Source organism: Necator americanus, chromosome II, assembly GCF_031761385.1.
Source record: "Necator americanus strain Aroian chromosome II, whole genome shotgun sequence".
Lineage (NCBI taxonomy): Eukaryota > Metazoa > Nematoda > Chromadorea > Rhabditida > Ancylostomatidae > Necator > Necator americanus.
The window spans coordinates 1,272,513-1,288,880 of NC_087372.1; the positions used below are offsets into that span (position 1 = coordinate 1,272,513).

Here is a 16,368-nt window from a genome sequence, read left to right on the forward strand (position 1 = left end):
GTACTCCTCTGAACCCCCATTTATATTCTGTTTCTTTTCTGTTAAAAGTGACAAGAAGAAGGACCAGATCAGTGACTTTCACAGTTCTATTATTATTTTGGCCGTATCAAATCTTTGCCATGTGTTAATGCCCAATACATTCCTTTCTACCTCTTGGTGTGCCGTCTCCCTCTTCCGGATCAGATTCTGTCCTGGACATCAAACCCTACGTCGAAATTAGTGGAAGTCTAGTTTGTCTTCGCACATTTTATTACAGCCATCCTTTTCTGCAATGTGACTTGCATATTTCATATGCATACGCTGACGTGGTCATCATGGTAATCCATCTAGGATTGTTGTGTATCTCAGTTTAGCCAGTCGAGAGCACCTAATCTTCGTTAGTGGTCAAAATCAGATAAGGATGGTTTATTTGTGGAAATTTTTATCTTTGATTCTTCAAAATGAACACAAACTCTTTGATTTTGTGCAAAGTTATCATGAATTTTCACGACTGCATGTGAACGCTATCGCAATATGTATATTCCTTTAATTAGGTTAGTTAACTGGATCTTATACGCTTAAGTTACTAAGTATCGCTCTGCTGGGCAATGTTTTCTTCACATATGTCTGGATGTACGTGATGGTGCTCTTAGTTCCAGCGAATTTTATAATTAGAGTCTTTTTATTCTTTCACATTCATATCACGATTTTCACAGTCGCTCATTGAAATGAAATTTGTTTTCTTTTAGTGAATGCAGAAAACCATAGGTGAAATGGTTTACGGTATATTTTGATCTGTGATTCTCACTTTTTTCAAGTTGTGATTCACCTGTTTTAATAAATCGCTAGTTTTTTTTGCAATGATTATGGGTGTGGTATCGTGCAGTCGTTGATTCTGCTTTGTTATCTCACGGTTTTTCGTTGTAAGGTTTTCTTATATTTGTCAACTCTCCTTTTTCTTCTCGCAGGCACAATGGTCTCCACTTCACGGAAAATGCGTGTAAGCACAGCACGGCTACGACACTATATGAAAATTTATCGGCTTGCTGCTTCTCCTGATGGTGAGATGAATTTTGAATCTGATGAGACTTTTTATGGACATTTTGTTCAAATCTCATTTTAAACAAACCTTTTTGTCCACCTTTTTGCGGTTCAATTTGGTATTTTAATCCAATGAAAAACCATGTTCATTGGTTGGGAGAACCTAAACATTTTTAGAGACTTGGCTCGCGGCCAGTGATAACCTCTGCCGGGTGTGCTTGTTCAAACTATCCGACTGCCTTTCCTCGAACGCATCCGACGAGAGTCGGCGGCTTTCGCACTTCATTCAGCTCCAAGATCCGGTATTCGCGATGAAGACAGTAGATCAACTACTGGTATGTCTTTTGCGATCATTTGTGTTATGCTGTTTACGAATTCTACAAATTCGGACAAGATTCCTTTTGCAACAGCAGTTCAAGCCAGATTGTTTCGATCTTCCTGTATACATTTTGTAAGTCGCAACTTTTCCTCTCAAAAAGCAACATGGTGTCAAAAGTTCTAAGCAACATTTACTATAATTCCACGCCATAGTACAGTGGTCAATAATGGGTCATAAGTAGTTTTGACCGTTTGAAATCTGGAATATTCGGAAGCCTTTCAGCTTTTGAAAAGACATTTGTACTTGCACCGGAGTCTTTTTGGAACACTAATGGCTTGCATGAAATATACTTAAGTAGTCACTATAAATAAATCTCTCAAGTTCGTCGCTTTTTAACTGTTTTGCAGGTGTGTGGTGATGCAACTGGCCGTGTTTTTGCGTACGATTGGGCTGAAATTGTGAAAAGAAACGATGCTGTTCCCAAAACAGTGTTCAGTTTTGGAGTGTTTGATGGTGAGAAGTCACATACAGGTTTTCATTGCGCTGCAAAATTTCGAATTAGCCTTCACTTTTCTAATATCAGGAACACAACCTTCTGTTGCTGGTCCCCATGAAGTCAATGGTTTGTTGTATTGCCCGGAGAAGGAACGCCTTTATGTTGGTGGTGCTGCAGATAATGCTGTTAGGGAGTATGATATTAACGTTCCCAATAAGGTTTGTTGTTTTTGATAATCACCGTTAATTTGTTACACGCTAGCAGTTGAATGTTCAGCCAATTCGACTTTTTATGGGTCATCATGGGGCCGTCTGCGAACTCGGATCTGCTTCTCGGGAGCAGCTTCTGAGTGCTTCAGCGGATGGAAGTGTTCGTGTCTGGGATATACGGAAGAAAATGGGAAGTCACGTGATTAAAGTAGCCGATGAAGCTAAGGTCAGTGAGCTGCATTGTTTTCTCTTTTTTTTTCTTTTTCGCCAACTTATCTGGTAAATGAGCGGTATTTCTCTTCAGTAAATGCTACTGCTTGTCTCAGGGGTGCCTCTCGATTTGTAGACATTAGCGAATGTTATTTGAGAGGTTTACATTACGTATGGACAGGCTCCGGTTGCACAAAATGTTGTCATATCCTGACTTGTACCAGTACGATTTGTATCTTTCGATATCTAAGTCGAAAATGGTAAGGTGTGCTAGTGGACTTCTTAGCAGTATTTAGAAAGATTCAAGCGTATCAATTTGAAACACTGAGAAAACTTGAAGTAGAAGGCATTGTATATCAATTCCGATTCTAAAAAAAACATCTCATTTATGCGAAGTGGGTCTGTCAAGACGTTTCTAGATGATCATTACCTGGAAAAATTTTCTTGGAATTCATACATAGAAGTGGTGACAGTGATCTGTCAAGTCGAATAGTTTTTTTAACCGTTTTGGTCTCTAAAATCGATCTATCGAACACCATGAGGAATATATCCAGTTTTGCCAAGCAGGAAGGTAGTTTGGGACTTCGAGATATCCTCTTTGCCATTAGATCGATGTCTATCCTTCAATAGCTAACCGCTAGTGCGAAAACGCAAAGTATGTGCATCAATTTTCACTTCTAAATCACGTGCGTCACCTTGAATAATCCATGATTCATTTATTATGTTTATTATCGACTTGCATTGGAAAAAAAAAAATGCGTTGGTGAGCATAATGAGATGATCGAAAAATATATGGAAATATATGCGTTGGTGAGCAATAATGAGATGATCGAGTTTGCCTATTTTAGTTATGATAGAATCCCGAATATTGATCGCATAAAAAGAATGAGATTTTTTTAACGTTCATTCCAAGTCATCTGCTAGGTTTTATTGCGGATTCGTTTTAGAATAAGACGTTTGCGATAACTCTGCGATTCGAACCAGTCTATCTGGTTTTTAATATGTTTCATTTATTCGCAGGAAATTGAAACAGCTACTTGCTGAAACCATGTTATGGTTTTATAAATGGCCTTGTTATCGTAAAAGACCACATATGGCTTGAAGGCACTCGCCTTATGAATCTCCAATAGAATATCCTTACAGAACGGCAAAGTATTGGTAGTGTCCATGCATTTGGCAGAATGAAAATGTCGATTACGAATGGTCTAAAGATGTTCACTGTTTGTTGCATGGAGGGGTCCTTGAAGATATATTTTGACGCGTATAGTAGTGCCTAAAATGTTTTTGGATTAGAGTTGTGATCTTAATTCACCAGTTAGTGACTATTTAGTATCTTTTTGTGATTTGATCGAGATCTCTTTGAAAGGATTGCGTAGCCTCCTATTCGATTGAAGTGACAGAACTGATATTTGCGGATGATGATTTGTCTATACTAATATGATAAAAGGATAAGGAATAGAGTGCACGGGGTCGATCAACCCTTATGAGATGCATTACGCGTTAGGCTTCAATTCAGAATCGTCTGAGAGTGTACAGCCTATCATCAGCGTCAATCAGGATCCACTTTAGCGTTTTTTAGTCTATCTTTCGTCGACTCTCGTCTTATTATGAGGAAAATTGAGGAGATTAAGTCTAATTACTTGCAAGTAGTTCAATTTCCATACATTGGACTGTCTTAAGGCATGCGCTTGTAACAAGCTTCCAGATTCTAGGATATTCTTGTTTATGTTTTTTTTTGGGTAGAACATTGAAAGAGAAATAATCTAAAAAAAACACTAGTCCTGAGTCTAGAACCGAAATATTTTTATGTTATTGACGCAAATAGAATGTTTGTTTATCAGCACATACCTGTGTCGATGCATACATCATGGTTGTTAATGAGAGGAAAGCTTCAAAAACAAGTAGAACTTTCTCTGTCTTCCTAAGCCTCGATGTGTTCAGACTCAGAAGTTTAATACCAATAAATACATTGCAAAGAAGTGAGGCGCAACCGAATATTACGGCTGCGATTGAAGAATGAACAGAAGCGCTGAGCTGTAAATAAAAAGTTTTAGGGAAAAAACTGACGAATGAGATATTTTATGGCATATGATTTTCTCAGCGTTTTCGGTGCTTAATTTTTCTACCGCCCATCAGCTTCCATAACAGGAGCACATTGGGACGGCTGCTTAGAGGCTTTGGAGCGCAGGAGCTCGTTTATATGAAAGCTTCACGTAAACTTTGGGTTTTTAAAGACAAATTGAAAAAGTACTCAATAAAGATCATTTAATCAAACTAAAAAGAGTTTTCAAAAGAAGATTAACTAAGATAGAGTTAATTCGTTGTGATTGGTAAACCTCTGTTGTCTTTGCTTACCTCCACGGTCAAGCGTGTGATGGCATTTTCCCATGAGGGTCGCAAGAGAGTATGTGCTGAGCACTAGCGAATGGAGATAGCATGATAACAAATAGAAAAAATAAACATGATATAATATTACATGATAATATAATACATAGTATTGCATAATTACATACATTACAGAAAATTATATTTAGTTTTAGGCGTAGGGCTGTATGAAATAAAATAAAATTTAATGACCAAGAGCTTAGACTATGGGCACATTGTTAGGCCTGGAGAATAGCAAATAATTTCTTGATAAGAGGACTCAGAGAGATACTTTGAGAAGCTTTTCATTAAGGAAGGTTCATCCCACCAAATTAGTCACACCGCTGTTTTGTGCGACTTCCTAGCTTCTTTGGAATTTAGATGGGAAAAGTTCAAAACCTCGACTTTTGTGGATTTTTCTCATCTAATATTTGAGAGACCCAGACGGCCCGGAAAGGAGAGGGGTTCCCTCAGTCTCTCTACCTGAATATATGGGTGATTTTTTTTAAACGTCGTCCCGTTTTTCTTTAATGGGTAAACCAAAACGTAAACTTGCCAAATTGTCGGTTTTTGCCCGGCGCCGACAAGTGTATGACTTTGAATAAAGTCCAATAACTCGGAGTAACTTAGTGCTAGCCAAATAACCTTCCAGTATTTTGTAGGAGTTTCTCTATTAGAAGCTAAATCACGCCTGAGATAAATCTCGAGCTTCGCCGTTTCTCCAAATTTTCGATGCTATTTTTCTCATCTGTTTCCCATCCAAAAAAAAAGAACTGGTAGTTTGCAAAAAACAGCGATATGACTGTTTTGAAGGACAAACGTTCTCTAAAAAAATCACCTAAAATATTTCTCTTGGTCCTCTTCTAAGGCTAATAACGTGCACAGAGCGAAGTGTCGAACCTGCCCATCATCATCCCACTAACACATTTTCGAAATAAAATGTTGATTTTTCCGTTTTTTTCCTCGTTCCTCTGTAATTCGATCTTTGCATCTGACTCTTCTTTTTTTTGTCGTATTATCTGCTTGAAATAGTATTTAAAAATATTTTTTAGATTTTAGAATAAAAGTGGAATAGATTGAAGAAAGAAAATATCTCATTTCCAATATTTCAACAAAATTTCGGAAAGTTTGCTTCTACTACTTGATGTTTCTGCGTTTCTATCGGCTACCGAATTTCACATTTTTAATAGGTTACTCAGCCTAAGTTTGGACTTTGCGTTTTTGAAACACACAAAATCCACAATATATTGAATTGAAAGCAACGATAGGTGCGATAGGGGGAGCCGAACCCTCAATTAGAGGGGGTCTAGCTCATGGGGTGCTCAAGTGGTGAGGATCCTTTCTAAAAGTAAAGGGGGGTACTTTTGGCAACCGTCCAAAAGTGAGGGGGGTCATTTCGCCAACCGCCCAAACGTGAAGGGGGTCGGAGCACCGGCCCCGACTATCGCATCCATGGCAGCAACGGGAACTGTCGCTGCAACGTTGGAGAGGAAGGGAAGGGAGGGGGAGCTGTCGTATTCGAGAGGGTCGTGTTCCATCATCACGCTTGACCCTGCTCTTTCCTGACACCTACAGAATTCTATTGGCGCTTTTCCTTATTTGGAGTCATGTTAAATCGACAAGTTTCACGAATGCTGCAAGCGAATGTCCCCGTGGTCGACTGAACCCTATGTGCACCATTCGAACATATTCGTGCCAAAGAGCTGGAGGCATTTTTCCGTAACGATGCAGGTAATTCCACCGTGGTCTTTCAAAAACTGCACATTTGTTCTTTTCGGTCGGGATCGGTGCCACCATTACTGGAGCGGCAGGTGTGGGAACAGTTTCTGGAAGCCTTCCGCTCTTTCGCCTGCCTCATCTGCAGTTGATGCTAGCGGTCATCAGAGCTGCGCTACTATGGCCGAATTGCGATGAACAGTGTCTCGTCAGAGGCAGCATAGCACGAATCTGACGTGGTGAGGGGATTAGCGTGAAAAACTAGGTTGTATATTGTAGGATTCTGCGTGGTTAAGCTCATATCTCCATAATTGTCGGGAAAAACGGGGTGGAAACTGTTTTAGTTCCTATAATGTACCTTAGAACGTTGTACCTTGTACGTTCCAGTTCCGTCAGCTGCTTATTCATTGCTTCAATTGAATGGGCTTGGAGACGTTACGGCGGTTTCGGTTATAACGCACCAGCTTTGTGCACACGCCGCATCCAAGGCGAGCGATGGAAGATTCACGCGATGGAAATGGAAATGGTTGGAGTGGACGTGGGACCTTCGCGAAATGCAGCGGTGGATGGGGCTAGCAAAGGTCCTTTCGCGATCGCGACCGTTACGCTCCAGCGCGCCTGCTTACAATGCCCCGTGCTTCATGTCGTTTTGCCCTTACTATATTTTGGATGTAACAAATTAATAATCAGTTTTACGCTGAATGTACTCGATTAATTTCTGAGAGTTGGTGGTTACGGTTGTTAATGAAGAGTCTGGTGTTTTCGAATAGAAGGGAATCCCGCAGAAATATACAAGATCAAAGACAGCTGGGGTTTTAATTTGCTTTAGTCTCTGCATAAATCATGGATATTTGAAGAAAAGAAATTATAGGTGTACTTTTGAAGGATCGACCAGGTACTCAAGGTCTACTCGGAATGTGATTCTTACCGTTAAGACCTTCTCATACTCAATGCTCAGCCCTCCATCCTTCTTCAATACGACGTAACTTTTGCACGGAACGATAAACCACATGAATATCAAAGGTACTAGTAGAATGATGGTAATAATTAAAACAATATGATCTTCCCACATCTGAAACAAATAAGTTCTGCTCATTTCCTGAATTTCTGTGCCCAGTTTTTGCATCTCTTAAGAAATTAAAAAAAAAGTGAATTGCAACGGAGATGCATACATTAAGGATCTTACGATTTTTTTGCAGCTGATTCTCTCTCTGAATATATCGTACATCTGACTATTATGCTATTTCTTTACTTTATTCTATTGTATCCTAATTCCAAGACCTACCGATCAAGATAAGGACTACCGTTTTGTCTTACTGTTCTCGCACAGATTTGTTTCTCACTATTGGAAATCGGAGTGTTTTCCTTGTGCAGATTAAGATGAAACCAAATCAACGGTGATCGATTCGTAACCCTATGGTACCACTTGGATCCTGTAGTTAGTGGACATTTGAGCCAACCCTGACATTCACATAATATTCAAATCGCAGTCTAAAAAAGATCACTATCTCTTCAGTTTTCTGTAAGGACAATTTTTCATGAATTCTTTAAATATTTACTTATTAAGTACTAAAGATGACCCTGGTGGACTTGGGAAGTTTTTAAAAACGGGAACATTCCGTCAGAGTAGAGGGAGTATTCTCTATCGAAAGCTAAAATTGAGCGTGTAGAATCAGGAACAAGTTTTCCTTGCAAAAATTGACCTTTGCTGCCTGCAGAGGTGCTATAACCATAACGGTCAACCGGTTAAACGATATTGAGAAATGAAGAACGAGAATAGCGATCGGACAGTACGAAGCAATTGTTTTATATGGATTCAATAGGAAGGTTGGCGTTGAAAAAAGTTCCAGTATCTCTTCGCACCAATAGCCCAGATCGATGAATCGCTGTATAAGATAGTGGTCCATGAAATACATTATGCTCTGAAATCGGGAACTGTAGAGAAAAATCCTGGAAAGATCATCTTCAAGTCTTGAGAAATTGTCATGCTATTCAATACGAACACGATAAGGTGCTCATTCTTCACTTTCTCAAGAACTCGGAGATTCATGGATTGACCGAACTTACCACTATCGCAGTAACTGTATACAACTTGCTAAATGTTCTATCAAGAGGATTATGGTGGCAGTGCAGAGCGCTGATGTTCATAACGTAAAATATGATAGAAATACTCCCGTAGAGTCCTTGGAAGGCGTATAGAAGTGTGAATCGTAGCTGTTCCTTTGGTGCACATGATGGCTGTGTCTCATCTCTCGGTGGATATGAGGAACCGGACAATTCATTCATTCCAAATGAGAATTGTGTTTCGTATCCTGAAAATCGAAGTGAATTAAAGGCAGCATACCGCGAATCTGACTTGGTGAGAGAATCCGCAGTAAAAGTTAGCGATGGGGTTGTAGATTGCAGGATCCGGGTGGTTCCGTTCATCTCTCCCCTATCGGAAAAATTTGGCACTACCGTTGTATATGTATGTTCAAAGCAATCTGATTACGGAAACACACAGAGGCTAATCCTGTTACTCAGTAACATACATGTAGTGCTAGAAACATGGTGGAGAAAGAAGGAAATTTCATGAATACTGTATGAGTATCTCTAAATGGGTCGTAACTGAATAGTTTTTAGTGAAGAAGAGCTGTGAAATTACCAGAAAATGATCGAACGATTTAAAAAGGTGCTCCGTTTTTATTTGGTGATTTTAAAGTATGTGATGTGAATACCAGCTCGCCTAACACATTACTACAACTCGTTACAAGAGTTTTTAAGGACTACAATGTGAAACTCCGGGAAATTCACGTCACAAATAAACTTAGCGCTGAAATCGTGTTATTGGAAAATAGTGTAATGAAGTTCCTTTGTTGTTTCTTTTTTGTAAATATTTGAGTTAGGGCTACTGTAGCGCCTAATGAAATCGGATAATTTTGTATTTTAGTACACAAATTGCTTGAAAATTTGTTATGAAACTACAATAATTGAAATGTGCAACTTTAGTAGTTGTCATTCTCTCCGTCGAAATGCAAAACATTTGCAAAAAAAGTGTACACACTCCCTTACATACAGGAATCTTTCCGGAAAACTGCATTTTAGCGTTTTGAGATGTTAATTGTAATATAATTTTGCTTATTACACTAATTTTGTGAACGATTCTGTGAAAGTTTTATCTCTTACCGTTTCCTCCAATTTCTTCGACTGTCGGTTATTGTTGTATGAGAAATTTGCTTGAAAACTAGTTTTCAAATTTTTTAACTTCTCCTCTTTTTCCTCTTTAAGTATAATATCGAGGTGTTATAAATATATTCAAATATGAGAAGTTTTTTTGCACCGTTACCCTATTTATTAGTGGGTGGGGTGAAAAAAATGGAGAAAAAATTGAGAAAGAAATCTTTGTCTACCATTTGATCTGATTCGTTCCGTCAGACAATTGTAAAGTAGCGGTCCATGTATAAGATTTAGAGTGTGAAGTACTGGTGTACAGTGTTTTATTACTAGCACCTACATGCTGGGTATTTTCGAAATTAAGGCGGACTTTCCGGTGCGAGGGAGAAATTTTTCCCAGTCTGATATGTCTGGAGATTACGGAGTAACTAACTAATTGGTAAATACAAGGTCTAAGGGAGACCCAGTACCCAAAACCTTGCTCAATTTGAGGAATGAATTGTCGCTTTTATTGGTGTAAAACGAAAAGTAAAACGAACTATATTTAATAGTAATATAGTATATTTGTGGTTGAAGTAATTAAGCGAGTAATTAATAGTAATATAGTAATTAACGAGGCTTGTTTTCTGGTGGAAATATGTGCATCAGTGTGTTTGTTTATTTTTCAGGAATACGGTAATGGCGTTTTTGTTTACTGAATCTAACATTTTACTACTCTAACACATTCAATTGACATCATTCTCGATCTCATCCACTCATTTCTCAATCGGCGGAAATGACGTAGTGATAATTCTTCGATGGCGATGCTCTCGGCTGTTAAAAGCGTGGGGTTCGAGGGAATTTCCCATGTTTTGTTCTTTCCATTTATATAAAATTGATGAATAACTGCTTTCGCTATTCCCCAAAGACGATGTAATACCAAAGCGAAAAGTTTCACATGGAAAATAATATGTAATTGTTAAGACTGCATTAGACATCTTTAAATGCGCACTCGTTTTATGGTGCTTTGAAAAAATAAACATTATTCAATATTATATATTATATAGATAAACAATGGCAGAACTACAACTTCTCTATCGCTGTATTGCTGGCACCAGTGCGACTCAGGCAAAAAGAAACCTGCGAAGTCAATGAAAATGGGTTCAAATATTCTAATGCATAAGAGATCGGCTAGAAGAAAAAAGGTCTATACAATGGACATCGAAAAATGGCTGGACCGATGAGAAGAAGTTGTAGACACTGGCTGAGGTTATAGTTACAATCAATTATGAGTTGATCAATCAATTATGTTCCAATATTTGTTCATTGAAAAGGAAAAATCCCTATTGAGTTGATTAATGAGAACAAATTACATCAAAAAGCGGAAGAACTTATTCACAATATCCTAACAGAATATGGTTCCGGATACGCTTTGAAAGTGCAACAGCGAAAGCTTGAAACACTGGCTGCAAATTCAACGAGTGGAGGGATTATGAGCGCAAGAAGCCGTGTGTGCAGAAGTGTGCAGCCATCAGAAGAAGTGAGCCGCGTAAAGTGAATTGCCGGTGAAATTACTCGGTAGCACTTTCCGCAGCCGTGCATTTAATGAAATGTGATACTTGTAAACCACGTTCAGAACCATAAATATAACTGTGAAGAACTCAGCGTCAAAGAAATTCCTGAAAACCGTATTTGACCAGAAATGAATAGAAATATTCCGATCCAATTGTGCAGGGAAGTTTGTAAAATGCTCCCAAGTCATGTCTTATCGATATCTAAAAAAAATGTTGAAACCAGAACTAGTTATTATATCTATAACATGCGCTCTAGGAAACAAACCTACCAAAAACCGTGTAAAAATAATTTATGAAGTAAGATTTCTGAGCTTTATTGGAACGTCTTTATTTCGGCTAAAAGGTGATTTTGAGGGGATTTATATTCATTTAAATGGTAATATGTAACCGTGATCATTTAGGTATCGCGACCGGAATTTGGGAAATGCATCTCCGCCCTGTCCGTGGACAACAAATTCATGGTATGCGGCGGTGGGGTGAACTTAGGGATCTGGCATCTGGGCATGTACTCTCTCGCTGCACCAATGGAAGCGGCTAATGGTTAGTCTCTGCTTAATTAGTTAATTTATTGTCGAGAAAAAAAAAGAATTTTTCTTGTGGTTTGTCACTTAATTCTATAACTCTTGGTAGATTTGAAACGAAGAACAAAAAGTGATCGAAGACAAGTAACGGGTGCGTAATGATCGCGCTGGACACCTTTCTCAGAAAAGTGTCGGCTCGTTAAACAAATCTTTACCCGGTGTGATTGGCGTACCGCTCATGAGATAATTGAAATTTTCCCATATGTTCCTAAGATATTTCTAAGGGTTCCGTCGAGCAAACCTTTTTAATTGGTCGTCAATTACGTACTTACTCGGAGAGTACCGTTATTGTTGATTAAAAGTAGCAACCGGTATATTACTGGATAAATTGTTTAGTTCACACTGCTGGTGGTATGTTTTTTTCCCATTTGAGGAGATTTCCCCTCCGACTAAATTACTTAGTATAATTTCGTAGTATAAAGTGGATCTTGTGACAAAGCTTTGGGGGACGGGGGAGATTCGCCCTGAGAATATCCTTGCGCAAAAAAAAAAAAGATTTTTTTTGGGAGGGTAAGCTGTGCGAAGCCATGCTAAAATTCTTATGAAATGTTAATCAGATCAGTGATCGGAGATCATTGAAAGCTAGCATTGAAAGCTGAGGAAAATTGAAGATGGAGGAAGGATTTTTTGTACGGTTGCCACCAGAGAACGAAAAATGTGCCCTTGATAAGTGTTTGCTGGGAACGGACATGTCTTCTTTATATATAATCCATGTGCATGCTTATTATCCGCACTATTGTTATTGTAAAAGAAAAAAGTAAGTGAAGAAGTTCGATATGACACGATTTTCAAAATTATTGAAGGAGAAATAAGTTCGCTCATGAAAAGGTTGTGTAAATTATTGCCTAAAGAACGTTAGCGTTCTTTGACGGTAAGATATTTTATGAAATGAAACAGCGATTTTTAATCAAGTGCAGTTTCACTTCATCAAATATCAAAGCTTCATTTAGTCGAATAAAAAGTCCGGCTTTTGAGAATATCTCTTTTTTCAAGAGGATTAAATTATTCGAAGCACATTTCGAAAAGGAAATTGAAATTTTCAGCAACGCCCCTTGAATATTTTAGGACGTTGAGGAGGTGTATGTTTTCAAAGGATTGTTGTGATGTTTGTTTGTTGAACCCAAACGTGTTTCATGTTTATGAGATTTTTTTTTCTTGGGAATGGAAATTTCAGAAGAGACTGAGTACAGTGATAAGTATGAGAGAAACTGAGATCGTCAAAAATCCCGTATGAAGGGCTGAGAACGTGGGAGATTTCGGTTTTCTTCAGAGTCAGACGAAACAACCGCAAAGTCTCTATCGCTAAACACAAATCGTTAAAATGATAGTAAGGAATTATTATTACTTCCACGAAAGCCGTAAAGCTGGTGTCCTGGAGGATTCCATTCAAGTACTGTTCTAAAAATTGGCTCTTAGTGTTTTCATTTATCGTATAGAGAAGGAGTACCATAAAATTCGGATATAATCAAATCTATGTGCAGAAATCAGGAAAATTGAGCTGTTAGATTATTAATTCCTTTTGTACGTTACTTTTGAGAGAACACCACCGATTCAATTTTTGTTCCATAGAATCTAATCATACATGGTGAAGGCGGCTAAGAATGATAGTTTTTGTTTTCCTAAGTGGAGCAGAAATGATTGTTTTCTTAGCTACGCTCTCTTTTTCTTCTGTAAATGTCTTTCTTTTTTTGTTGTTATCATATATTGGAGACATAGGGCTGGAAGGAGAGGATTAAACAGTAGATAACAACATGATTTCTTTGGTAGAATGTCCCGTATTAGTAGTTTCAGGACCGAAGCAAATAAGATCCATTGTTAGTGCTTAGCGGATGTGAAAGAGGTTGATGTCACGAGGGGTGAGAGACCTTCGGGAAAATCACAGAACAATGACCAGAGTTTAGATGTTGTTGTTGTTGTCCTAACCTGTCAAATATAGGCCCCGCCCCCGCCCTGTAAAAATTTGTAAATTTTAGCAGCGTAAATGAAAGAGAACTGAGATGAAAAAGCTATGCAATTGAAATAAACACTAGGGAATGAGAATGAACAAATCCCGGCAATTCTGCAGAAAAATTGTGTTACAAAGATTTTATTTTACCCATTTTTGGATGGATTTGCTCACATGATGAATTTTTTTCGTAAATTTTCCTTCCTTCTTCGCACACTGTTTTTGTCATAGTCTTGTTATGAGTTGTTTTTTTAAACATGAGTTTTCGAGCTAGTCTTGGTAAATTTGTATCTTTTTTTTTTGTCTATTTTTCAGTTTTTTTAAAGGATATCATGAGATCCCCTTCATACACAGATGTTCATTGCCAATAATTATATTTTCCAATTTTCCTAATATTTGCCTCATTAGTGTGATAGCTACTTGTTTTGCTTTATTTTCTGCAGAAAAAAAAACACTTTTTCGGAGACAACTGTCAGTAGGGTCATTGTCCTCGTCCCAGATTTGAAAAAAAAAAGAGATTTTTGGTTACATTTAGTCAAAATCTCTTTGTTTTCTTCACCAATATGATCTTTTTGGAAACATAAGGAAGATTTCACCATGCAGATATTCTTAAGACATAAATTACTCGCAAAAAACACGCGAAAAAACCTGCGCACAGATTTTTTGAAGGAGATTACGCGTGCACAAAGTACTTCCCAGGAAAATTCTGATATTTCTATCCGTTGTTTGAACTCTTCGTTCATTAAACACTTGTTTTTTATGATTATACAATAAGATTTTACTGGCGTACTGTATGTAAGTCATAGATGCAGTCGTTCTCAGAATCACATCAAATTTTACCTTATAATTTAGTTGGGGCGAGAATAAAGAGGTGTATTGAGGTGAGGCGAGTAAATTGCTTAGTTGAGAAGAATTAGTATTATATTATTGATATATTTTGTTCTTAATATTGTTGGAAAAGGAGAACAGATATTTTCACCTTAGGTAGATGGAAAATGATTTGATTTCTCACCTGCTATCACTGCTGTTCTTTCTACTTCTAAAAAATCACACAAATACAATATTTTGACTTTGCGTGTTATTTTATTTTGGTGCATCTTTGGAATACGTAAATAAATAAACAAATATATACATATATATATATATATATATATATATATATATATTTAATGCGGGCGCTGCACATATGAGTCTGATTGGTACCTGCTCGCTGTCTTCCTTCTTATACTTGCACACTTAAAGGCATCACCCCACGAATCTGAGGTCGTACGGATTTCAGGTGGAGTATTCGTATACGGGATTGCAGATTATGGAGTGAGAGTGATTCCGTCCATTTCTTCCTAATTTCCGTGAAAAACTGCCCGAAAGATACGGCTTCGAGGGTTCCGGCGCGCTATTTTCTACAACGAGTTCGATTGGAGCGCGCGAGCCGTGTGCACACACCGCATCTTCCAGGGCTTTTTTTTAACGGCAATTAGGAAGAAATGGACGGAATCACATCCCTCTCTATAATCTGCTATGCCGTATACGAATACTCTACCTGAAATCCGTACCACCTCAGATTCGAGGGGTGATTTCTTTAAATGATGGGAGTTTCTCAGATATTGCAAAAAGGTGCTTTGATGTGCCATAGCCGAGCCCAACCTCTCAAATGGTTAAAGAGAGGAATGGTAACAACTCTGCGTATGCTACGCTGAACTGCCGAACATTGTCGATCTGAGCTCGGGTCACTCAGTGTCTATGAGGAGTTCACGCGAAACGTCGTGGGTAGAACAATGACGAATGGAGATTCTACTCGACCTCTTCCTGTAGAGCGAGAAGGTTGAAGAGAGCTGTGTTCAGAAATGCCTCGGCTAAAATGCGGACAACCGCATCGGGAGAATGCTAGACTGTCGATTAAGTAAGTAAATAAACAACTAAGTTAATAAGTAATATACGGCACGTGAACGAGCCTCTTGTAGAAGTGTTGAATGGATCCTGATTTAGGAAATCTGTATACCATGCAATTTGTTGTAGAAAAATTTGTTGTAGAATCAATGCTGATATTTTCATACATATATTTTGAATCCAGTGAGGATATTTTTAGGAAGGTGTGAAAAGAAAAGAAAAAAAAAGGAAAAAGTAGAAAAGTGAAAAAACGTATGAAATTGTAATGCGGGCGAAAATGAGGATATTTTTAGAGAGGTATTTTGGGCAAGAAGTTGTATGGCGCAAAAAAATCTATCAATATGAGATGTTAATATTTCTTTCTCTGGGATTTTTTTTTTCATAGGAATTTCTGTGCTAACTCTTTTCTGGTTGCAGTTCGTCATCTTACATGTGAAATGACAACGGACAAAATCCTTACGGGCAGTATGCACCCCGTTCTTTCGCAATGGGACCACGCCGGAAAGAAGCTGTCGGATGTGCGAGGAAAACCGCAATCCATATATAGCATACTGCAGACAAACGCCGTCTCGTTTACGGCCGGAGATTCAAGTCTCATCGATGTGTATCTCAATCTTGGTTACGTTGCGTTTTCGTTGGATGCGTTGCCTTTGGAATGAACAGTTTTTGTTTCGCCTAACGTGATTGTCGTTGAAGCAATTTATCTTTAACGGTTAGACCATCTGTTGTGGAGAAGACAGGTTTTTTTTTCCCGTAAATTATGCAAATGAAGCGGAGAGAGAGAGTTGAAAGCCGCGAAATTTGAATTATTTCGAATCCGTAAGCTGCGATCATGTTTTCGTAGTGAACCTGTTGTTGTGACCCACCGCTGTTCGATAATGTTGAATCAGGCGGCGGCCTTCAAGCGCCGCTACG

The 16,368-nt window shown here is 38.3% G+C and overlaps 1 protein-coding gene across 1 annotated transcript; it reads left to right on the forward strand.

The window, feature by feature from the left end:
* Window positions 1–952: 952 nt before the first annotated feature.
* On the forward strand, window positions 953–16,112 carry RB195_016560 (uncharacterized protein; the record flags this gene model as incomplete). The annotated part of the gene is made up of 7 exons (XM_013437237.2): window positions 953–1,040; window positions 1,198–1,355; window positions 1,747–1,852; window positions 1,923–2,053; window positions 2,112–2,270; window positions 11,442–11,580; window positions 15,871–16,112. 7 exons carry the CDS (start codon window positions 953–955, stop codon window positions 16,110–16,112), a joined length of 1,023 nt encoding a protein of 340 aa, XP_013292691.2.
* Between the last annotated feature and the right edge of the window lie 256 nt (window positions 16,113–16,368).